The sequence below is a fragment of the Drosophila sechellia genome, chromosome 2R (assembly GCF_004382195.2).
Source record: "Drosophila sechellia strain sech25 chromosome 2R, ASM438219v1, whole genome shotgun sequence".
Classification (NCBI taxonomy): domain Eukaryota; kingdom Metazoa; phylum Arthropoda; class Insecta; order Diptera; family Drosophilidae; genus Drosophila; species Drosophila sechellia.
In genome coordinates this window covers 14,399,345-14,422,604 of record NC_045950.1, presented here as the reverse complement: position 1 = coordinate 14,422,604, position 23,260 = coordinate 14,399,345, and the positions used below count along the sequence as shown (strand labels likewise).

The 23,260-nt window shown below is 40.5% G+C and overlaps 9 protein-coding genes across 10 annotated transcripts in view; 2 read left to right on the top strand and 7 right to left on the bottom strand.

Annotated features, from left to right (window-relative positions):
* Positions 1-23,260, top strand: part of LOC6609764 (uncharacterized transmembrane protein DDB_G0289901) — a 77,533-nt gene that overhangs the window by 40,984 nt on the left and 13,289 nt on the right. The gene's annotated exons all lie outside the window — the stretch shown is intronic.
* Positions 3,584-3,903, bottom strand: LOC6609771 (probable E3 ubiquitin-protein ligase IRF2BPL). The gene has a single exon (XM_002034389.2). The coding sequence runs from the start codon at positions 3,807-3,809 to the stop codon at positions 3,639-3,641; it is 171 nt and encodes a 56-aa protein (XP_002034425.1). The 5' UTR covers positions 3,810-3,903; the 3' UTR covers positions 3,584-3,638.
* On the top strand, positions 9,789-15,567 carry LOC6609770 (protein GSKIP homolog). The gene has a single exon (XM_032715858.1). The coding sequence runs from the start codon at positions 11,830-11,832 to the stop codon at positions 12,187-12,189; it is 360 nt and encodes a 119-aa protein (XP_032571749.1). The 5' UTR covers positions 9,789-11,829; the 3' UTR covers positions 12,190-15,567.
* LOC6609769 lies at positions 15,665-16,415 on the bottom strand. The gene is made up of 3 exons (XM_002034387.2): positions 16,324-16,415; positions 16,114-16,266; positions 15,665-16,052 (listed from the first exon to the last, which is right to left on the bottom strand). Exons 1-3 carry the CDS (start codon positions 16,396-16,398, stop codon positions 15,708-15,710), a joined length of 573 nt encoding a protein of 190 aa, XP_002034423.2. The 5' UTR covers positions 16,399-16,415; the 3' UTR covers positions 15,665-15,707.
* On the bottom strand, positions 16,792-17,532 carry LOC6609768. The gene is made up of 3 exons (XM_002034386.2): positions 17,467-17,532; positions 17,256-17,408; positions 16,792-17,197 (listed from the first exon to the last, which is right to left on the bottom strand). The coding sequence occupies exons 1-3, from the start codon at positions 17,530-17,532 to the stop codon at positions 16,859-16,861; spliced, it is 558 nt and encodes a 185-aa protein (XP_002034422.2). The 3' UTR covers positions 16,792-16,858.
* LOC6609767 lies at positions 17,724-18,647 on the bottom strand. Its single transcript, XM_032715857.1, has 3 exons — positions 18,581-18,647; positions 18,370-18,522; positions 17,724-18,312 (listed from the first exon to the last, which is right to left on the bottom strand). Exons 1-3 carry the CDS (start codon positions 18,614-18,616, stop codon positions 17,968-17,970), a joined length of 534 nt encoding a protein of 177 aa, XP_032571748.1. The 5' UTR covers positions 18,617-18,647; the 3' UTR covers positions 17,724-17,967.
* LOC116800694 lies at positions 19,071-19,746 on the bottom strand (the record flags this gene model as incomplete). The annotated part of the gene is given in 4 exon segments (XM_032717091.1): positions 19,071-19,102; positions 19,105-19,376; positions 19,415-19,587; positions 19,645-19,746. Coding segments are annotated over 4 exon segments (579 nt in total), but the record flags the coding sequence as incomplete, so codon positions are not given.
* On the bottom strand, positions 19,924-20,716 carry LOC6609766. The gene is given in 5 exon segments (XM_032715855.1): positions 19,924-20,050; positions 20,053-20,157; positions 20,160-20,316; positions 20,377-20,529; positions 20,593-20,716. Coding segments are annotated over 5 exon segments (600 nt in total). The 5' UTR covers positions 20,671-20,716; the 3' UTR covers positions 19,924-19,943.
* Positions 20,824-21,836, bottom strand: LOC6609765. 2 transcript variants are annotated; one of them, XM_032715856.1, is made up of 3 exons: positions 21,650-21,724; positions 21,426-21,578; positions 20,824-21,321 (listed from the first exon to the last, which is right to left on the bottom strand). In XM_032715856.1, exons 1-3 carry the CDS (start codon positions 21,650-21,652, stop codon positions 20,983-20,985), a joined length of 495 nt encoding a protein of 164 aa, XP_032571747.1. In that variant the 5' UTR covers positions 21,653-21,724; the 3' UTR covers positions 20,824-20,982. The 2 variants fall into 2 exon arrangements, with proteins under 2 accessions (XP_032571747.1, XP_002034419.1); XM_002034383.2 differs by having other exon boundaries at positions 20,826-21,321; positions 21,645-21,836.

Genomic DNA, 23,260 nt, shown 5'->3' with positions numbered 1-23,260 from the left:
ACCTGTGCTCTGTTAATCACTTGACGGCCAGCGAGTGAGGAAAGGGAAAACAAAGCGCTAAAATAACAATTTAACAACTTGTTCAAGACGAGCAACTTTGCCTCCACCTGTCATCCCGCCGCGTCCATGTCCATGCCCATGCCCATGCCCACTTACCCTACCGATTGCCATTCCATTCCACCACCCCGGTAAAACCGCTCAACCTCGTTATTGTCATTACCATTATATGAATGTATGCATGAACAATGCCCGGGTAATTATTGTTTTTGGGGACAGACAGAGGCGATTGCGTGACTCGGGCACATTTGTTTTGTTTACGGAAAGTAATTGCAAAAGTTGTTTCAATTTTGCCCAACAGCGATAGCAAGCCAACCGAAGAGGGTTAACAACAAACGCTCTCGCTCCTGTAAACTGAAAAGCTAAAAAAAAAGAAAAAATACTGGGCATTGGGGCAGGCAAACAATGCATAATTGGCATCAGCTTAATGCTTTAACTTGCCGAGTGCCAGTGGCAAAAGAAAATAAAATAAAATGAAATGCAAAATGCAGAAAGCAAAATGCTACCAAACCAACCCAACCCGCCCACCCAAAAAACAGCATCAAAAACGCATTTACCCCGCCCACACAAACGATGAAAACGATGGCGTTGGGCGAAAAGTTTTTAGTTCAACGGGGTAGCGAAAAATATAAAAGGAAAACTATATGTGTGTACAAAAAAAAAAAAAAAAAATTTTGTAAAATAGTGAGATGGGCGTGTGGGGGAGTGGCCAACGTTCTTTTTGTGCCATTTTCTTCGTTGCTTTGTTTAAATTACAATTTTCTTCTGCTGTGCGCTCTCTTTTTCGGCACTTTTTCCCCCGTGCGCTGCACATCCGGCGCAAAAAGTGCATGAAAAGCGCAAAAATGGCACAACTACTATATATCTTCTTCCTCTTCTTTATTTTTTACTTTTTGTTGCCGCGCTGCATAGCAAAAAAAAAGAACAAACAGAAGTCGACGAGGAGAAGCAGAACAAGTCGGACAGGCGAACTGGCATTCAGTCATTTTAGCATTTCAGCCATTCAGTCAGCGAGTCATTCTCATGTTTTCCACTCGGTTAGGGTGATTCAGGGGATTACCAGCGAGGAAAACTTAGTTCCAAAGTCGAAAATTGCCTAGAAATGAACCGTTTTGGTTTTTGAGGTAACACTATTTGCACAGAGTGACCAGCTCTTTATATGAAGCTTTAATTTGATTGTTTTGCCAAGAATAAACAATCATATTACTAAGCCTAAACTAAAATGGAATTTTAAAGTACACAATAACTGTGTGTGTTTTATTGCTGACGCACCCTGACAGATGCGCCTCAGTTTATTCGGATTCGCTCTTGCCTCTGCATTTTCCTCTTTTGCAAAAAAAAAAAAAAAAAAAACGAGGGAAAATATGTTTTTTGCCAGCATTTTGGACGAAAATGTTTGTGAATTATTTAAGGGAAAACCAAAGCATCCCAAACTAAACAAAAAGTGAATGTGCACGAATAGGAGGCTGCTGTTGTGGGGCACTTAAAATTTAACATGCTAAATGAATTTAAGGCAGAATTCTGCTAGCCGTCAGATATTTTTCATCTTTCCATTTATTCGCTTTCATTAGTATCGCTTGCTACGCATTTTTGATTTATTACGTGTGCGTCACTTGGAAAGCTTTTAATTGAACATTAAATGAAAGCCATTTATTTGTTTTCTGCTCAAAAACATGAACACACATAATGTAGTCATTTAATTCGATTTGTAATTAATTGCATACTATTATTGTTGTCTCTTTGCAGGTCGGTATTCAATTACACTGATTTTAATCAATATTTTCGATGAATGCCGCGTGAGTTACGATAATTTATTTTACAATTGTGATCTGGTTTATACAAATTGCTATTAGAATGTTAATTAGTGGAAAATAATGTTAGTTTGCCCAAAAAAAAAATGTTATTCAATTGAATTACACAGCCTTTTACTGGCTTTTCGCTTTCCCATTGCAAGCGACTTTCTCCCTGGCTGAGCAAATCGGAAAAAGAAGGGACAAAGAGTGAGTCATTGAGATAAATAGCCAGAGCATTTGGCAAATTGAAATCAAATCAATGGCGGCGAATCAAATTGAAGTCTCGAAACACGAATCAAACTTTTACTTGGTGGCAATAGGTAAAATAGTTGGAGGGAAAAGGGAAAAATCCGAAAGTGCGCCAAATGCAACTAAGCGATACATAATACCGTAAGGAAAACAGAAATCCCCACCAACCCCCGCCGATGCCCGCCAGATAAAAGATGATTGAATGCAACTGGCTGGCGCTGAGTCCCCGAATTCCCCGCCAAAAATCCCCTGTCATTCTTGTCTGATTAACATAAATCGTGCTGGCTGCCGCTGCTGCCGCCGACTATATCTTATTTCGATTTTTTTCCTCGCCTTTGGTTTGTTTGGTTTTTATTTTTTGTTTTGTTTTGTTTCGGTTTGGTTTTTCTTTCTCTCAAATGAACTACGGGCTTATGCAAAAGCTCAGATGGCGGCACAGGCAGCAGCAGAAATTGAATGCAAGCGAGCTGAAAAATAACAAAAAATAAATAAAAACGAAAGGCAGCAGTGAAATAAAATTCAGATGGGGGAATGAAGCATGGAGGAGCAGCTCCAGCAGGAGCTGGTTCGTCCTCCATGTGGATAGTGGATGCTGCATAGTGGATAGTGGATATGGAGAGGTGGGCAGCGGCAACAACACATCAGTGCCTGCCTGCTGACTTTTATTGCAATCGCAGGTCTCGAATTCAGTCTGCAACTTCGAAAACGGGGGCTGAAACTTACTTAACCCATTTTCACACCAGTTGGTTAAAAAGTGGCATTAAAACGTTTAATCTGTTTTTTACAATTAAATCAATCCGAACCTTAGAAGTTAGGAGTAGAATATGGTTCTTAGCCATATAAAAAAACCAAAAGAAAAGACCAATTTCCAAAAAGTTTATCCGCACTATGCGAACATGACAAATTGCTATCCCAAAAACTGTGAGTAAAACCAATTTGAGTTGCAACAATGTAGAGACTTCCTTTGTCTCGAAAATCGAATCTTTTTTAAAGGCAATCGAAAATCGAAACCAGTGACGGGTTAAACTTTTTGCTGATGAGCATGAGAATGATGTTGCTGTCGGGCTCCTCTGGCTTTCCTCCTTTGGGTTCCCCTGCTTTTTATCTTTTTTTTTTGTCTTTCCCTCACTTTGGTTTGAACTTCATTGTTGGCTCGCTTAAAATTCCAAACAGCAAATTGCAACTGCCAACAATTTCGAGGCTATCAGTGGCATAGCATCAGGCAACCACGTCGCTGGTGGCTGCTGCTCCTGCTCCTGCTGCTTCTGCTGTTGCTGCTGCTGCTGCTGGTGGAGATGCTGATGTTGCTCCTACCACTGGCAGTAATTTTATGCAAGATGCTATCTCAACACACCTCAACACGCCTGCTGGCGGAGAGGCAGTGAAATGCATGTAAGCCATTTCACTGGGTTCTGCTTCTTGACCATGCTTGGCCCGCTGTTGTTGCTGTTGCAAGTATGACAAACAGCCTGCTGCCGTCTTTTGAATGGAATTCAATTCCCATGCAGCAGGGGCAGCAGTGGCGGCACAGCAGCAACCCTAGACGTCTCTCACATCTCGTGCCTTTTGTCTGCCTTTTATCTGCTGATGTTGCTGTTGCTGCTGCGGCTGCTGTTGCTGCTGCTGCTTCTCGGTACAGCAATACTTGTTTAGCTTGTTTGCCGCCGCTGCTGCTGTTGCTGCTGCTGCTGCTGCTGCAGTTATTGCCATTGTATCTTGATGCCTTTCAAGTGCCAATTGTGCGACCGCCCCGAACCTTTTTATTTCTGTCTTCCCATACCCCTAGCCTTCATTTTTTTGCGAGACAAACTCATTGCTTATTTAATTTAAGGTGGGAATTTCAGCGTTTTCCCCTTCTTTACTTTTGTGTCACGAGCGAATTTATTCAAATTGAGTTGATAATAGTTGCGCTACAGCTACTGCTGCTGCTGCTGCCGGCACTGCCATTCAAGTGTTAATTGTTGTCGGCACCCTTTTGAGGATCTGAGAAGATTTGTTGGGTATTTAATAAATATTTGCACAGCACAACAACGACTGTCAGGTTTAATCAACAATGAGAACGGCATTTGCTCTCTTATGGCCAGCTCCTAGCTCTAGTCCCCAGTAATTCACGATTTCCTGCTGTAATTGAAAAGATACCAAGACAAGTTGCTGCTGTTGCTGCTACGGCAGCAACATTTCAACCAGTCGACGGCAGTCGCGGTAGTGCATTAATTATTCATGAGTTGTCGCGCAGGCGACATTGCAGCTACAGCTACAGCAGCAACATTAGCAGCAGCAGCAGCAGCAACTCGGAGACAGCGGCAACATAATTATTCATGCGCGCTTATCGCCAGAAAGGTAGGTAACACCATTTTAACCACAAGCGGATTATAATTATCAACAGTTGCAATCAGAGCGGACAGACGGACGGACGGACAGGCGGACTGACGGTCAGTTGCTGCTACTTGGAGGCGCAGCAGCAACATGTTGCTGGCGGTGCACAATACATGGCTAATGACCATGATGATGATGATGATGGTGATGGTGAAGCCAAAAACGCGCTGCAGCAAATATAATTACACGGCCAGCAACAAGACAGACAGCTGCTTTAATTGATGTTGATTGCTATCAACAACACTGCCTCCGAGTTCTTCGCATTTTGTCGGAGTACCCAACACTACCACTAACACGCTCAATTGTAATTCTTTTCATTGCCCGCTTTTGTCAGAGGTGGAAACCTTTCCAAAATAATGAACTGTAAAAACATGAACAGAAAACAATGGGAAAAAATCTTTTATTGCATGTCAGCGTGACATTAGGAGCAATCTTGGCCCAAACAACTAAATTAGCATTACTAAATTGTGCTCGTATAATGACTAAATCGAAACGGAACCAAATAAGAGCCATGCCCACGCCATCGAATTTATTATAATTACATAAATAAATAAGTTTTAAAGCTGATACCCACTGATATTTAAAACTGACTTGTGGCAAAGAAAAAACCAAATCGCATTCAAGTTATTATTATTAAATATGGCATAGGCCATGTGCATAGGCACATGTTAACACCGTAGAACTAAGCTCATTAAAAGAGAATGCATTAAGTCAGAGTTATTAATTATATAAGCTTCTTACAATTCAATAATACCGCTTTTGTTTTAATATTTCCCATCAATTTAAGAGAGGCTAAATGTTATGGCTCATAAATAGGATTTATTATAGAGTCAATAAAAAGTGGAATTAACCTTTAGCCGAGTTCAAATTAAAAACTCTACAAAGCACAAATACATAACATTAATATACCAAATAATGTCCCATAAAAAAAGACATTAATTTGAAATTAGTGGACAAGCTGCTTACATTCTAACAAAATTCCTTTTGGGCCTTAAATTTTTTGCTTATGTACGTATTTTTTTGGCACCACGATTATAATGGCCCATAAATTGGATTTATAATTTAGCTGCTGCAGCTAATGTTCGCACATATATATTTTATGCTTTAATATACACATTTATTTTCCGGACCATTTGGGTTTATTACCCCTGCGGTAGTTAAGTTATTTTCGTGGTAATTGAAACGCGGGACGATTGTCAAGGCAACTTTTTATTTCTTGCATATATTTTGCCGGTTTAACAGAAGTCCTTTGATGAATCAATCAAAGCTTAATTTGCCATGGGTTCCACGCAGTAAGCATTTAAATTTTAATTAACATTTTTGAATTGTGCAAAACGAGCACTTCCCCTCTCTTTCACTTTACGTATTTATCCCGTAAAAATCTCCATTCAGGCCATCTCTTTTGCTCTTGTAATGGAGTTTTTGGAGTGCAAGGGGGTAAAGAGTGAGCGAGCGCGAGAAAGAGAGAGAGTGAGCGAGCGAAAGAGAACGAACAGCGGCAGCCATGTTTGTTGTATGGCGCTCACTCATTAAAGCCTGGCTGTGCGAGCGAGACAGCGACACGCTGCTACAACTTTTGGCGCATGTTGAGCTGCGCATGCAAAAAAAGCAAAGGGAAGTGGAAAAGGAAGGGGACGGGTATGGGTATGGGAATGGGAATAGGATTGGGAATGGGGAAAAGGAGGAGATGGAGAAGGAGGTGGTGGGCAAGGTGGTTGTACAGAAGAGGGTGGCGGTGGAGTAGATAGGAGAGCTGGGGGGAAATGGGAAACTTTGCGACGCCTGCTGGCTTTTAGTTTGCCTTTTAAATGTTTAAACGATTAAGTCGAATTTTAATTTGGCCGCAAAGCATAACACGACTTTACACACACACTTCTTGTTTGCATGGGAGCCTGTGTGTGTGTGTGTGTATGTTTGTGTTTGTGTTTTTTGCCCCTGGGTGCGGACCGAAAACTAACAGAAATGTAAAGCAGGCAATAAAGTGGCAACACGCTGACTTTGCCCATAAACTAACTAACCGAATCTGTTTGGGGGCGTCTCTTTCTGCTCGCGTTTTCTTGTTGCCTGTCCACTTAGAGATGGAAGTGCAGACGATTAACGATAGACATGCAAATCAGTGGGACCAGGCCAGTGATTTCTGCTTGTTTGTTCAATCAATAAGAAAAAGTGAGACTGCTTAAATTTACTATTGTTCGCTATTTATCAGTAGAACGCAGCTAAAATTTAAATATAAACATCTAATAATCTATTTGCTGGTTCCGTAAAGTGTTAAAAATGTTTAGGATACATAATACTATCATTTTTGTAAACATCATAACCCATTAAGATGGTAATTTTATGATTTTCCTCGTTGTTCATAAAGTTTAAATTTTTCCCTGCCAATCCCTTTGGGAATCGCTCGAAATGGATGATATTTAAACGAGTCTCTCTCCACTTTGAGCTACAAGTGGGGGGGAAGCTGAAAAAGTACTTCAGCAGCCAAAAGATGACTCGTCGTTTCTCCTTTCTCTTTTCCACCAGGCCCGTCTCTTTCTGTCATTTGCTGCCGACACTCATTAATGTTTAAAGTGTTTTATGATATGCATAATTGCTTGTACAGATAATAAAGTTTTCCGCCCGACCATTGACCACCCCCGCTTAGCTTTCGGCCCCTTGGGTCATTTGTCCATTCACTTAATTAAAATGCAAATGGAAATTCTTCGAATGGCCTGCAGTGCGGCGGAAAAGTCATGGGACAGTAAAATGCCAGAGAAAGAGAAACGCGCATAGCTCGTGACCCTGTTGATGACAGGTTCCCATTTCCTCGATATTTGTTGTCTCTATACATTTTTATTTGCAAAAGATACAATGTGTTCAAAGTGTATACTTTAATACTACATGCGGTAATAATTTAAGAGATTTATTATTTATCTAAACTGCACTAGTCTCGTTGCTGTGCGAATCAGCTTGTTTTTATCAGTGTACTCCAGATACTTGCGGAAGTTTTCCCCCTGTGCATTGTCTTTGTGACTCTTGTATCTGTTGCTGTTGCTACTGCTACCGAGTTTACGACGCGTGAACGGCAACAGCAACTCATCCACAAAAGAGGCGACAAAATCCTCTGCTTTTTTTTTATTTCTTTCCCCTTAACAAGAGGGGAATACGATCTTCGATGCTTCTGCATCGTCAGCTTCTTGCTGCCTCCCTGTTTTTTTTTTTTGTGTTTTGTATTTTATCCGTTTTGTTTTTATTGTACAAGCGTTTCCAGTGAATTTTTTGATGATATCTTTGAATGTTAACATTCACAAAAGCGTAAAAATTCCTGCCCCTCTTCCCATTCAGCCATCTCCCGATCCCCTCGCACACCCCTGTTCTGGCATTAGTTTATATATCGGCTTTATGAGGCACTTTTTACTGCTCAACCTCTGCTCTGGACCCTTATTCCTCCGTCCATGTGTGTGCGTTCGTTTCAGTATTAAGTGAAATTCTTTTGTGTCGACAAGCGAAAATAAAATTCACACAGTGCCGAACGTGCCGCAGAGAAAGAGGGGAGAATAAGGTATACACTGTGCGAAAAAAGTTGATTTAATTTAAAGTAAAACAACTAGTTAAAATGTCAAGTTTATTGTACCATAGTTATTCTTTTAAACAGCTTACATGCTACGTGTTTGGATATTTAAATAATGCTTATGACTTAATAACTAGAGTTTTCTTATATATGAAAAACAATTCACAGCATTTAACCTTAAAATGTTGATCTTATACTTATATTTGTCAAATACTCTGATTTTTTTTGCTGTGCTTGCGAAAAAGGAAGAGAATCGAAGTCATACAATGGATTTTAGAGGGAAGGACGAAGGGTTGGCGGTTGTTTAACTGGCAACTGGGACTTGATGATGATGCCGCTTTGCTCCGCACCTTTCCTCACCTCTTGTCTCTTTACCTTAGTTTTTTTTTTTTTTGGTTTTGGATTTTTACCTGGCGGGCACAATCGCTCACAATAACAACAACAGCAAAAATCGGGGAGGGTAAAAAGGTGCAAAAGCAACAACAAAGGCACCGAAAACGAGCGGCTGACGGAGTGAGAACAGCAACAACAACAACAACGAGCAACAACAACGAAATACACCCAATGACAAGCTGCTCGGCAATTTGACATAATTTATACGTCAAATTACTGCAAATTGATGCTAAATGGCTTCAAATTGAATTGACTGGCGCAGAAGAGGCAACAACAACAGCAACAGCAACAAATGTATGTGAACGGAAAAAGTAACAACAAAAAGGAGGCAACAACAACAGCAACAAAATGTAGCGCCCTGGCGGCAAACATGGCAACAACAATGCCGTTCCGACTTGAAAAAAATCAGCGAAGCCAACTTACCGTGTCGAAAGTTGTTGTTGTTGTTGTTGTTGTTGCTGTGCTCACTCGAACGAAAACATTTTGAATTTTCAACGTGGGGGCATCTTGTGTTGCTGTTGGTGTTGCACGTGTTGCCTTTGCAACTGATGTTGCTCGGGTTGCTGTTAAAGTTGCTTTCTGTTGCTGTTGTTGCTCTGGCTGCCAACGGTGTTGCAGTTGTTAATGTTGCTGTTGCCTGAGTTCTTAATGTTGCATCTATGTTGCTTTGGTTTCTGCGGCTCTTTCTGCTGGCTTAGCTATTGCATTTAATGTTGCACCTTCCTGTTGCTCTTACCTCCATTTATAAATATAACATAAATCACTTGCAGTTATTGAAGAGTGGATGTTACTTGGATGTGCTAGTTGTCCTTGTTATTCGCTTTTAATGAAGTTCTATCTTTTCACTACTTGCCACAAGTCATCCAGAGAAACGACAACAAAGAGAAAAGTCTTAAAAGTAGCTTGAATGAGAAGCAAATTCCCTTTGAAGGTGCGATCTGGACAGACAACATTACCGACACCCCTTGAATTGAACTTAACTGGCATTCCCGCAACCTTCTTTCGTAATAACAGGGTACAGAGGAGCGAAAATTACCCAGTTATCCGCGAATTGGAGCGATCTGAAAAAAGGAACTGCAAAGATAAAGTCACGGCATACCCTTTTTACCAGCACTTTAATGATTTCCCATACAACGAAGATGGTTATTTAAAGAACACCACTTGAGCAGAATTTTAAATACACATTTTTGAAAAACGCACCCTTAGCCACTTTTCACTAATTTGGAATTTTCCTTCTCCTTATCATTGCAGGTATGCACTTTTGTCTTGAATCGGATAACCTAGGATATTCGCAAAGCAGCTCACACACTCGCTGAGTCTTTCACACCTTTAGAAAATGTAGCTGGCGAAAATTGTGTAGGTAAAAGGAAAATAAAACTCCATTTCAGCTGAAAAGAAAGCCATAAAGTGTGCAATCGCCATGAAAAAAGTGCAACTGTCAACGGAACACAAAAAACTTTGTTGTTTACAATTTGCCGTTGTTGCAGCAGCAGCCGTGGTGAGCTTGCAAAATATTGAATTCAATTTAAAGCGCAAGAGGCGTTCATAAGTCTCCGACAATTGTGGGCCCAAGGAGCGGTAGAAAGGCACCGCGCGGCGGGAATCGGGGAATCGGTGAAAGAGTTAAAGTCGGATTATGGTCATGCACCGAACTCCCTTACCAGCCCATTCCATTTCATTCCATCCCATCCCAAAACCATTATTCTCCGCAGTCGCCTTCTCATCCGCTCACTCATTTATTCCTTTTGATTGCAGTCGTGTGCGAGTGAGATGCAAGCGGGGGGAGATCGTAAACTGTCAGCGCAATTAAAATAAATTGAAACTGAACTTTCGCACACACAGTGAAAAACGATTCGAATACTCAAGACTTTAATAAAGCAAATATTTCTCTTTCGTTGTAATCAAGATGCAACGTGGTTCATATTTTTTTCCAAAATTATGCCAAATTAGTTTCAAAACTACCAGCTAGTACAACAAATATATGTATATCCCTTGACACTGTCATCCTGTTCACATTGTTCTTCATAACTTAAATAATGGAATGCCTTATTATAAAAACCAGGCTATCATAACATTATATAAGTATATACAAACCTATTTTTCACTGTGTGAAAATGAAATTTAACACAACTTTTTCCGCCCAGCTGTCGCATAATTCATCAACTATTTAGGCGGCAACAGAAGAAAAAATTAAAGAAAAATTTGCGTGTGTGTCGCAAAAAGTTTTTCATTTTTAGCATCTTGATTGTTTGAGGGCGGGCAAGTGAGTAGGGGGGTTGGCCGGGTCCGGGGGCCCTGGAAGATGGAGCAGAGAGCAGGAACTTTGCCTGGTAGCCGGGCCAGAAAACGGCTTGGCTTGCCTGCCATGGCCATGGGCAACTAAATGAACGTTCCACAGTCTTTGGTCTTGGGTCCCCAGTCCTCTCTGTCCGTACGCTGTCCGTAAGCTGTCCGTCCCTTTCGGTCCGTTCCGTCTGTCGGGTAAGCCATCTCTTTCCCCCGCCCCGACGACCGTCTCTTTCTGTGCGCTCACCTTCCTTCTCAGCTCGTATCTCAAATTGTTCAACTTCATCAGCAAAAAAGCAAGGGAAAAGATGCTGCTGCTGTGGATTGTGGATATGTACTGTGAAAAATTTGGATATTTTAAAGTTTTTTTTGTTTTATATAAATCCATATTTATCATTCTCATTAACCGAAGCGAGTACATTTGATTGCACTCAGTTCTAATAAAAAGTTGCCTCTTTAAACTTCAGTTTATCTTGATTACTGATATATTAATCTCATATATAGTTGATTAAAACTATAAAAATCTATATATTTATTTGCTGTGCATCAAATCACACCAAGTCAAGCTTCCCTCAACCCCTTTACATATATATATTCTTTGGTCTCTCCCCACTCTCCATTCGATTGTCATGAGTCTGGGCCCGAGACTACTTGCTTTTGTCCTTTTTGTTTTCCAACGGCAGCAGGCAGCATCAGGAGACTAAGACCCCGAGGTCCCAGAGCACTTGAGCTGGGTTTCTCCGAGTTGAGGAAGTCAAGGCGGCAGATATGGTAGGGAATCGGTTGAGGGGGTTGAAGGCCTTAAGCGGAGCCGAACGAGGAGTTAAGCGGATGCATAATACGGAATAATGTCTTGAAAACGAAAAGGGAATGCTGAGCATATCGCTGGGATTCCGATGCTACTAAGATACCCTTCAGCTTAAAAGGCTGTGCCAAACATAAGCATGTGATGCGGATTATTTTGGATTAATTTCACGTAATTAATATTGCAGCGGGATGAGGGCTGTATTGCAACTCTTTATTGATTTAATTGAGGTAATAATAAATTCATGAAACAAGTGTAATGTAAATATCTGTCAAAATCCCTCGCCTGTTCTGTCCAAAATTCGTGCTTAGAAATTTCTATGAATGGCTCTCGTCCAGAGTAACGAAAACGACTTCCATGCGCTTCGAGAGGCGCAACGGATGGTGGACTCGTGCCAGGACTTTGCGGACCACTTGATCGTGGCCGAGTTCCTACCCCATTGTCGCGGCGTGGCCTACATCAATATTCGCACCTTGGAGCAGGTCATCTATTGTGTGCAACTAAGTAGCGCTGGCTATCGGATCGTGTCCTATGAGTTCGATGATGTGGCCGATGAGGTGGCCAATTGCGACACCGTCTATGAGTCCGCCCATCAATTGCTGGCAGGGATTAGTCCGCTGTATGGGGAGAAATATGGCTTTGGACGAGAGCCACTGGGGAAGCGAAAGGAGAAGCGGTCCTGAGGTGGGCGTGGCATGTGAAGAATTTGTCTGCTAATTGCTAATTGCCGCCCCAAAAAGTGATAATTAAGCGTCTTGCAGGTAAATGACTTGATTGCAATAATAAAGCCCGAAGCTGCGAGTTGGATTCGGGGTCTGCCATTTGATTAATTGCTGCCAAGTGAGCACAGACAGACAGAGGGGAGAAGCTGGAGCAAGGAGCAAGGAGCAGGGGCAGGGATAGGGGCAGGTTGCCAGTTGATTGACTCAACTTGGCACTCTCCGGACCTTTTGTAGCGAAAAAAGTTAACAAGTTTTTGTGCCGTTCCACTTGACTGCCGCCGTCGAAGGAGGCGAATGAAGATGCAGACGGTTGAAGCTACAAGCTACAAGCTCTAACTCTCGAACACCCAACCAAACCAATCCAAACCCCAACCCAGCCCAACCCAGCCCAACTCAGTGCCTGCCTCTCCAGCTCCACTTGTATTCCTCATTTTGGCCGGGCACCAAGCCAACTAAGGTTTTTATCTAGTTGAGTCCATCTAGTCGCTTTTCCGTCCGTCCCACGGGTGTCTGCTGTGGACAATTCACAGATACATACGCTGAAAACACACAGATGAACAAACACAGGTACAGGCAAACATCAATAAGAACGCTAGAACTTCAAATCAATGCAGGCAATAAAACAAAAATTAAAGTGCAGAAAGTTAGTCGAACTATTTTCGTTTTTAATAATACATTAGGCTTCTATAATGTATGCCTCATCCTGAAATATTTGTAAAGTGATAGTTTGCTTTATGTGAGCTTCACTGTAGTTGGGCGAACGCATTTGCTTTGGCGTCCGTATCGGCCAAGTCTATCTGAGCTGGCTCTCCACTTGTCTATGCTCGTATATCTGTCCATTGAAGCATGCAATTGATTGCTGCAACGGCAACGGCAGCAGCAGCAGCATTATCCCCAACCTCTGTGTTTTGCCCACCCCCCCCCACTGCAACCTGCCCCTTCTCCGCCTCTGCGCTTTAATTGCCTTTTCATTGCAGCCCGTCGGCCTTTTGACTCAGTGGATCCAGCCCCCCTTTTGCCTCATCAGTGTGTGTGTGTGTAATTTGTGGTTGTTGTTCTTTGTTAATGCATTACATGAATTTTAACAAGCTTTGCATTCTGACTGACTACCCCCCTCTCCCCCCCCCTTGCCCCTTTCGTGTTTGTTTATTGTAGCCGCATCTCTGCGAATGCAGACATAATTTAACCTTTGCCTGTCTCAGTCTAATGCATTTCATTTTGCAAATTTTCAGTCAATGAGCATTGCAAATTGAAGGCGCATTTTAGATGGGCAACTTTCAGAAGATCTTCTACTTAAATTGGTTAAAGCACGAAAATCTTGGTAATAAACTAAGCTCGTTTAAAAAAAAACCATTTTGCATCGTTAAACGAAATTGGATCAAAGCATTCAAAATGAATATCACTTAATCAGTAGACAATTTGAAACAAGTTCCATTTAGATTTTAGTATTATTTAAGTGAACTCGTTAAAAGGCTATAATGCAAACAAGTTTTGATAAAAACGTTTGGAATAATTATTTGCCTACTTCTTTTTTAGTATTTGCCTTACAAATAACCAACAGCGATTCAAATCAACAACAATCTGTTGCAAATGGATATAATATGTTAATTTACTGATCTAGTGTCCCTAAAATTATCTGGTGCAATTTCACAATAAAATCCTAAAATCACAATTGCAAACAAGTTCACAAATAGAGCTTAGGACACTTGCAAAAAATATTCAAAAATTGTTTTTAATATTTTTCATATAATTATGTCTTTGGAAACGATTAATTTTGTATGATAGTACTTAAAAAGGAAGTTTTTCCACTTTTCCTCGCTTCATCAAGGACAATTAATAGACATAAGAAAAGAGAAAGTGAAAATGAAAATGACCCGATATTTTTTTTTGCGTGCACCACTCCCTGGAGTTTTCATGGAACCGCAAATTTTCCGTGTTAGTCCAACTAATTGGCTGCGTTTTTGGTTAATTAGCGCATTAGCAGCTCCAACTAACCATGACAACGTTGTCCGTCGAAAATGAAAATGAAATCTCTTTGCTGTCGCACACGCGCTTTTATGGGCACTCAAATTGGCAGCTAAACTTTGGCAACAGCCACAACATCAACGGCAACGGGCAACATTCAACAAGCAGCAACAGCCACAGCAACTTGCAACCGCCGAACCATCGACAACGACAACTATTTTGTCTGCATTAAAACGTTGTAATTATTTTATGCCAGATAACAATTTGATATTGTCAATGCTGCAAAATGTTCAAGCCGCCAACAGATGCGACAGCTGCGGGACTCGCGGGGTTTTTTCGCCGCGTGCAAACTGTGTGAGTTAGATTGATGGTGGCTAAATGCAAATTGGTTGCCATTGCTGTTTTCAGTTTTCTGTAGCCATATGCTAATCAGGGTGAGCCCCAGTCGCGTTTTGTTGCAGCAAATTAATTGGCTTTTAAAACCGTGTTAGATCGCCATATCGCTTGTAATGCAATGAAAACATCATATTGCACAATATAACTATTGAAAAGCATATCTGTCGAAGCTGCTGATAGAAACATGATTTAGTGTGTTTTTTCTTAAATGAAGATCTAAGACTAATCTTAAATCTTTTTCTTTTAAATCAATGCTCAGTTATAAAGAAAAAAAACTAAACCTCTGCGACTTTATTTCGTATCTGTGAAATTGCCAATGATTTCCATGCGAAGTTGGCTCACTCTAAACTGAATTTCCCCCCCCAGCCAACAAGCGGAGCAGCCTGAAAATGGGGAAAACACAGTGGCGGCCACAAGTTTTTCGAGGGGCGTTTGCGGCGGGGAGGGGGAAGTGCCGCATGCTGCTGTCATCAGTTGACAGCCAGCAGCAGCAGCGTCGCCTTCGTCGTTGTAGCTTTTAACAATTTGCAATAAATTAGCCGAGGCAACTGTGCAGAGTTTTCACTTGAAATGCAACTAGAATTGCATTTTCCACGGGGTGGCGGAAAAGAGGGGAAAGTAAACAGGAAAAAAATGGAGAGACTTTCTTTGCTTTAAGAATGGGTTGCATAAGCAGTTCTACAACCTTATGGATTGCACACTTGTTAGTTAATCCTTGTAATTAGTTTAATTTTTATGAACGGCATTTAAGCCAGTTCGTATTTCTTTGGCCAAAACCCTTTTTTCTCAGTGCCAGCGACACTTGGTGCAATTTTTGCTCGAAGTTCCCCTCGTTCCCGCCAACTACCAAACACTCTTTTTCTTACCACAACAGTTTCCAAACATGTCTTGCCAATTTCACACTCAACTGCCTGCCTGCCTGCCTCTCCGCCCGAATTCAGCTGGCTAAAAGCGATTTTTACCTGGCCCGGTTCATTTATTGGCCCCTGAGTCGGTCGGATTTTATGACGATCTCCTTGTCGCAGCTGGAATTCAGCCCACACATCGGAAATGCCCAACAGCAAAAACAGTTGGCAATAGATTGGAAGATGTTCTGCGATTTTAATACTCGAGTGTATTTAGAAAATTTTCGTTCTGATCCGCAGAACGACGGCCACGGTGACTTCAAGAGTTGGCTGGGCGGTGATGATGGCTTCGCCTTTATAGTAGCCATCTGCCAAAATATCCGGCAATCCTTCGCCGTTCAGAGCGCAGCGGGTGAAATTGTAGGTCGCCTTGGGCCAGGGCGGTACAAATTCATTTTCATAGACGGGCAAATCGGTGCAATTGCCCAGATTCGGCATCACCATGTCCTTGTAAAAGGTATTGATGTATTCGGTGAATTTCTGCGGTGGAATGGACATGGGTGTCAGTTTGTAATCGGACTCGTCACCGGAGTAACTGCTCAGAATACGCATCTCGACCTGAAATTGGTATTTGATTTTTAAGTGCTTTTGATATCAATGATATTGGTACAGAAGGTACCATCACGCTGTCGTCCATATCAATATTCCAGAAAAATGTGCCTGAAAAACCGAATTCCGACCTGGAAATGCGCTCAATTCGCAGATTCATGTCCATAGCACTAGGATTTGTGGTGGTACCTGAAATCGACAATGGCGTTGCCTCCCAGTTGGGCTGGAAACAATAGTTATATTATTTATATCAAAAAGTAACATTTAGGAACTTAGGAACCTTTGCCGCACAACCATTGTAAAGGTTAGCAAAAATCCACACTAATAAAAGCGATGAAACACAAAACGTAAACATTTCTGGTTAAATTGACAATATTAGTTGCAACCTACTTGCTCTTATATACTCTGTCAATTCAGATTAATCTTTCAAAAGCATTTGTGGCACGAAAACTTTGTGTACGATTGTCCACATTGTTAGATTATTGAAGTTGGAATAGGTGTAAATCATGTCAAACTTATCTAAATTTACTGATCGTCACGGAATCACCATGCAATTTTAGCAAATTACACAAATACACAACACGAGTCATGTTTGCATTAGTGTTGAACAATTCTAATTGTTCTTGTTATTTGGATATGCTGAATTCAATAACGAAGACGATAAATTCGTTGAAAATAAAATAGCAAAAATATAAATTTCATAAATATTAATTTAATACAATTTAATTTAAATCAATTCATTTTACATAATAATACAATTTGTAATGTAGAAAAAAAATTGTTTGCACTTTTGAAGAGCCGCATATAATGTAATATTAAATAACCTTTGGCGAGACCTTAACAATCATGGTGAAACCCCAATCCACCTGACCGGTCATTTTATACTCTAACTTGAAGAAACCCTCTGGTGCGATATCCGGCAGTCCCTCGCCACTGGCCACACATTTGTCCAACTTGTAAACATTTCGTGGCCATGGTGGCACAAAATCGCCCTCGAACTGCACCATATTGGAGCAATGGCCCACATTCTTGATGAACGCGTCCTTGTAGAAACCGTTTAGATACTCGAAAAAAGGCTGTTTGGGAATGGACCAGGGCATCATTTTGTAGTCGTCTTCGTCACCCGATGAGCAGTGATAAACGTCTGCCTCCACCTGTCCATCAACCATTTCTTAATTAATAGAAACTTGATAATTAAATCAATTTCTCAACCATGGTGTCCTTATCCACATCGTAGTTCCAGTCCATTGTCATGGAAAATGCGTAATCGCTGCGCCCAAGTCGATCAACTTTTGTGGTGATCTTCAAGAGACTCTCATCTGAGCTATAGGATGTCAAGGATAAGGGCTCGTAGTCCCAGTTTCGCTGTCGAATGAGCAGAGAAATTATAAGTATTTCAATTTAATAGAATATCCTGGCATACTCCTGCTTTGCAGCCATCGATCAGCAGCGTAGCGAGCAAAAACAGCAACGAGCAACACGAAATCATTTAGCCAAACTTTTGAACTTCATGAAGTTGCAATCGAGTTGCATTTATATAGCAAACTGCTGTGGATTGCATGGCAGGGTACTTGTATCAATTATATAACTGCCTGTTACATTTTGGGCTAACATGTCGAACAAGACTGCATTCCAAAAACATGAAAAAATGTGTGGACTTTGAATATAAAATGTAAGTTGGCTGATTGGCGGGTCTTTAGCAACAATTGGGCAAACTTACAAATGAATACTAAGTATTTGAGAAATTGGAATTGGTTTTTACATACTCTTTCACTGGTATTTGCCAAATTTATTATTTATTTCTTAGCTTTCTTATTTATTTAACATTAATTTCTTAACAAAACAAACAAACTCATTACAATTAACGTTACTAAAAATAGGCGCAGTTTAAAAGAAAAATTGTGTCTATCTAAGATTATAATTTTTACATTAATTTGGGCGTGATTTTAAAAACTGAAGTAGTGTTCCATGTGGGTTGACCTGGTCCATAGCATTTGATTATAATCATATAGAATCCGGCAGGAACAATTTCTGGCAACCCATCGCCATCGATCACGCATTTGTTGCCAAAATAGGTCTGCTTTGGCAATGGCGGTTGGAATTTGCCCTCGAATTGCGGAATATTGGAGCAGTGCTTAAAGTTCTTCATCGACACATCCTTGTAATAGGTGTTCATATGTTCGTATAGCGATTGCTGGGGAATGGCCCAAGGAAGCAGCTTGTAGTCACTGACATCACCCGTCGAGCTTCGAAGGACATTGGCCTCGACCTGCAGGAAAAGCATTATCCTTATTCAAAGGACTAACTTAGCAAGTAGGACACCTACCATGGTTTCATCAGTCGTATCGTAGTTCCAGTCGACCTTGACTGTCACTCCAAACACTCCGCGATTAATGCGCTCAATCTTGATATCTAGTTTTATTAGACTCTCATCGGATGAGTAGGTTTCGATGGATATGGGTTCATAGTCCCATTTCCGCTGCAAAATTCTTCAAATTAATACAAGATATTTGAAAGATATGAAATTATGAACCTACCGCCGTTTGGCACTCACTCACAAGCAGGAGTGCCATACAAAGTTCAGCAATGAAACACCGGACAGACATAATTACAATATGAAAATAAGTAATGGGACAACGGGCTTTATGCTTATATAGCCACGTTTATTGATAAAAAATGTGCACATTGTCACGCCATTTTATCACACTATTGCAGATCTTTTCCCCAGTAACTAAAAATGTAAATGATTACATAACAACAACTTACATAACAACTTATTTATATAAGTATGTGCTTATTGTAAATATTACAATATATAATATGTAAACAAAACTAACTGATATAAATTCAGTTGCTGATTTTGGAAATGTTTTTATTTCTGGTTTGTACTTCATTATGTAAAATCAGAAAAAACTTTGTTAAGCTCGCTTTTAGGATTTTAAAAATACTGCCAAAGATTTTTGAGGATTTAGGATTTTTTTTTATAAGATGCTATTTATTGTACTAAATATTTTTATTGCTTCATAGCTAAAACATTTTATTTATTATTTTAAAAATTTAAATGGCTGATCAGGTCCAGTACAATTAAATATAATCTTGTAGAATCCAGGTGGCACGATATCCGGCAATCCTTCGCCTTCAATGACGCATTTGTCACCGATATACGTTTGTTTCGGCCAAGGCGGTTGGAATTTGTCCTCGAACTGCGGCACATTGCAGCAGGGAGCAAAGTTCTTCATTATCACATCCTTGTAGTAGGTGTTGAGATAGTCGTAAAAGGATTGCATAGGAATGGCCCAAGGGAGCAGCTTGTAGTCGGACTCATCTCCCGAACTGATCATCCCCGAAGGATGTTGTTATGCATGGAATACCCCTCAATACATTTTCCCACCATCGTCTCATCAGTGGTGTCATAGTTCCACTCCACCAGGACTGATACTCCAAACTTTCCACGCCCTAAGCGAACAATACTGGGCTCTATCTTTATTAGACTGTCGTCCGAAGATGAGGCGATGATCGATACTGGTTCGTAGTCCCATTTCCGCTAAAAGAAAAACCAAAATTGGTAAAGATAGTTCATCAGTTTAAATACAGAACTAACCGCTTCTCCACATCTACTGACTAGCACAATTGCCAACAATATTAAGACTGACAATATGAAACTGGGTAATAATGCTCTGTGACTTGTGTTTATATAGCCTGTTTAAGTGACTATTTCAATGTTACACGACATTACTATCAGATTTTTATAAACACGTGGATTGTGTAGAATCCGAACATATTTTTAAATTGCAAAATGCACTTTGTAGAACGATTTCATAACGCCAGAAAAATTCATTACAAAGCTAATCAGTGGACAATGCTCTTCGGAGTAAAGTGATTCCATTTTGAAAAGTATATTTATTTGGATTTATTTATAAGATTACAAAAAATAAGGATCTTAAATATTAACATATCTAGAATTTTGTTAGTTAGCTTAAAAACGGCTGTGAAACCCCAAGTTGGCTGCCAAATTTAGTGAATACGATCTTGTAGAATCCGGGCGGAGCGATTTCCGGCAGTCCATCACCATCGATTTTGCACTTGTCGAGCTTATAGGTGTTCTTTGGCCATCGTATTTGGGAAGATTGGGGCAGTAGCCCAGGTTTTTTAAGATCACATCCTTATAGTATGTGTTGAGGTAATCATAGAAGGGCTGTTTGGGGATTGCCCAGGGTAGCAGCTTGTAATCACTCTCGTCGCCCGAATTGCTGCGATATGCTTGTGCCTCAACCTACACAATTGTAGAATTGTAAACTAAATTATAATTAATAAATGATTTGGAATGACACACCATTGTTTCCTCGTTCGTGTCATATTTCCACTCTATGATGCCTGAAAGTCCGTAATCTGAACGTCCCAGACGTTCGATTTTAGCTTCAAATTTTAGCTTGCTTTCATCCGAAGAGGTTGTGGGTAATAATAGAGGCTCGTAGTCCCATTTGCGCTAAAAACATAGGAATCAGTAAGTGTTTTTAAATTTAAATAAATTTTTTATGGCCAAACTTACTGCTGCTCCTGTCAAATGAAAAAAAATACACAGAATTCCTATTCTAGTTGTGGTTGTAACAAAATCAAAAGCTAACATTTCGCTTGAATTAAATTTGATACATTCTGGCAAAACAAGGCCCTTATATACCGCATTGATAATCTGAATTGGACAAACTCACGAACCTATCATGTTCGCAAGATATTTATAATGTTTGCGATTCATATTTAATATTTAAACATTCTATTTCGTACAACGAACAATCTCGTGTCTGTAATTGTTCAATAATTAAGTTGTGAAGTGTCTTTGATGCTGATTTTATAGCTTTTTTTTGTAGCTCTCTACATGCTTTTTATATAGGAATATAGTTACTTTTGATAATACATAGATAAGTGATTGCACATGTGGAGATCAGACAAGTTTGGTGGTTATCTTTACAATGAGAATGAATCCCCAATCCACGGGATTCATAATGGTGAAATTGACTTTGTAGTAGCCCTCGGGAACCATATCCGGAAAGCCATCACTGTTTGCCACACACTTGTCCAACACATACGTATCCTGGGGCCACGGTGGCTCGAATTTGTCATCGAACTTGACGAGATTGGAGCAACCGCCCAGATTGGGAAGCACTACGTCCTTATAATGGTTGTTCATGAACTGCACATATGGCTGTTTCGGGATGGTAAGCGGTATGATCTTGTAGTCGTTTTCGTCTCCGGAGGTGCTTCGATAGGCCATTGCTTCAACCTGAAGGAAATTTACAGCATTAGTTCTCTTTATTCTTAACTATATCTTCGGATATGAATAGTTGTATTTGGGATCGATTAATTCATGCTTCCACATATATCTACCATGGTATTATCGTCTGGTGTGTACTTAAATTCGATGTTGGCCGAAATGGCATATGCTCCTCGACCGACTCGCTCCACTTTGGCCGCTATCTTCAGCATACTTTCATCCGTGGAGTAGGTTTCAATGGACAGCGGTTCGTAGTCCCACTTGCGCTGTTAAATCAAGCGAAAGATTTTTTTTTTATCAAACTTTAACGCAAATTCGGTTTGTTTACCTACCTTACCATAGCATTGATCCACTATCAAAAGTATTAATACTCCTCCAATAATAGGCAGCAGCAAACGTGGTAGCATTTTGGCCCAAATTCAACTACATTGAGCCGGTTTTTATGGTTTATATAGCTGGGGTCTTATAAATCCAACGAACTTTAAATGTTTTCGACTTGTTTTCCCTTTATCAGATTGTACAAATGCCAATTTGGTATAGCAACTAGCACGCCATATAAGTGTTCTAGTTTGTTATTTGTTAAATATGAATAAGATGAAATCTACATTTCAATTGATGACATCAGTTGCACCTTATTAACGTAACTTTTAATAAAATAATAATAATTTGCACGAATATTTTAAAAATATATCATAGTTTTCTCTTTGCAAGCATATAGACTTTTTTTTAACGAATCGTCCGTACTCTTGCAACATTCAAAGCTCCAGAGACTTCAATTAAAACAGAACCCTCAACGGATCGATAATTCTTGATTCCCCTGACGAGAATGGCTCCCTGCATCCCAACATCTTGTGTGTGCAACTCATTAGATGCGAGATCAGGAAAGGGAAACTCGTAACTCGTAATTGAGGACAGCAAATTGCTGGTGACACGAACAAAGGATCTGTTGAGGGAATGAAGTCATAAATTCCGGAGCCCATCAATGGACGGAAAAGGGGCGCGCACACACATTTCTTTCAAGTGATCAATATATTGGAAAAGCAATTGAATGTTGTGTGTGTCTGCTAACCCGGGATCCTCCAACCTCCCTCTGCATCTTGAGTTCTTGCCATCTCGGGTTCGTTTTCAGATCGTTGCCTAAGTGGCATGATCGCCACTTGAGTTGAGTTGGGTTTGAGTTGAGCTGGTGTGGCATGCCACAGGGAAAATAATAATAAAAAAAACCAAAAAGGGAACCCGCTGCACTTAATTTAATTGAACGCCGAGCAGCCGCCGCCTCGAGCGTGTTGAGCCTAAACAGCCGCCGCCAACGCAATCGCAATCGCATGGGCTGAGCTTGGGGGAAATCAAATTATCGCGATTCGAGCTGAATCAAAACAGAAACAAGAGTCAAGAATTATTAGCGAAACGCAAGACTGTCTGTGTTTTTTTTTTTTTTGTTTCTTGTTTATTGTGCTTGAACAATGGGGATCAAATTAATAGTATCCTAACTTATCAAGGTCTTAAAAAGGACACAAAAGATATGGTCAGAATAATGGAAAGGCACTAGCATCATCAATGGGATTATCGGCTTATGCCTATTAATAGTTTCTAAGTGCTTGAAGATTTCACAGAGATTCTTTTGTCTGTTTATGCAAGAGTTGATATATTTCCCTTTGTGATGTGCATCACTATTCTTGTGACCACAACTGTATCTGCGTCTGTGTCTGTTGTCGGAGTCTTCGACTCCGCTTGTTGGCTGCTGTGGTTACGATCCATTCTGGATCGAAAACGCTAATAAAAGCGCACTGGCAACTCCCCGGAGGCGTTCATTTAGCAACCGCAGAGGATCAATCTTGTGAAACAAAAAACGATACAAAAAACATAAAAAAAAGAAGAAAAATCCAAGTAGATGACGATGATGGCAATGAAGCCAAGCGATTCCGAACGATCTGAACGGCGGACAATG

Bases quoted from the DNA above. Each gene is read 5' to 3' on its own strand.
- LOC6609771 (XM_002034389.2), bottom strand. From the start codon at position 3,809: ATGGCAATAACTGCAGCAGCAGCAGCAGCAGCAACAGCAGCAGCGGCG.
- LOC6609770 (XM_032715858.1), top strand. From the start codon at position 11,830: ATGGCTCTCGTCCAGAGTAACGAAAACGACTTCCATGCGCTTCGAGAG.
- LOC6609769 (XM_002034387.2), bottom strand. From the start codon at position 16,398: ATGTTTACGTTTTGTGTTTCATCGCTTTTATTAGTGTGGATTTTTGCT. The intron at 16,267-16,323 runs GTTCCTAAGTTC...TATTGTTTCCAG, and splicing joins ACAATGGTTGTGCGGCAAAG to CCCAACTGGGAGGCAACGCC. The intron at 16,053-16,113 runs GTACCTTCTGTA...TACCAATTTCAG, and splicing joins ATATGGACGACAGCGTGATG to GTCGAGATGCGTATTCTGAG.
- LOC6609768 (XM_002034386.2), bottom strand. From the start codon at position 17,532: ATGATTTCGTGTTGCTCGTTGCTGTTTTTGCTCGCTACGCTGCTGATC. The intron at 17,409-17,466 runs GTATGCCAGGAT...CTCATTCGACAG, and splicing joins TCGATGGCTGCAAAGCAGGA to CGAAACTGGGACTACGAGCC. The intron at 17,198-17,255 runs GTTGAGAAATTG...GTTGATGGACAG, and splicing joins ATGTGGATAAGGACACCATG to GTGGAGGCAGACGTTTATCA.
- LOC6609767 (XM_032715857.1), bottom strand. From the start codon at position 18,616: ATGGCACTCCTGCTTGTGAGTGAGTGCCAAACGGCG. The intron at 18,523-18,580 runs GTAGGTTCATAA...AGAATTTTGCAG, and splicing joins TGAGTGAGTGCCAAACGGCG to CGGAAATGGGACTATGAACC. The intron at 18,313-18,369 runs GTAGGTGTCCTA...CTTTTCCTGCAG, and splicing joins ATACGACTGATGAAACCATG to GTCGAGGCCAATGTCCTTCG.
- LOC6609765 (XM_002034383.2), bottom strand. From the start codon at position 21,719: ATGCTACCACGTTTGCTGCTGCCTATTATTGGAGGAGTATTAATACTT. The intron at 21,579-21,644 runs GTAGGTAAACAA...TTGATTTAACAG, and splicing joins TGGATCAATGCTATGGTAAG to CGCAAGTGGGACTACGAACC. The intron at 21,322-21,425 runs GTAGATATATGT...AATTTCCTTCAG, and splicing joins CACCAGACGATAATACCATG to GTTGAAGCAATGGCCTATCG.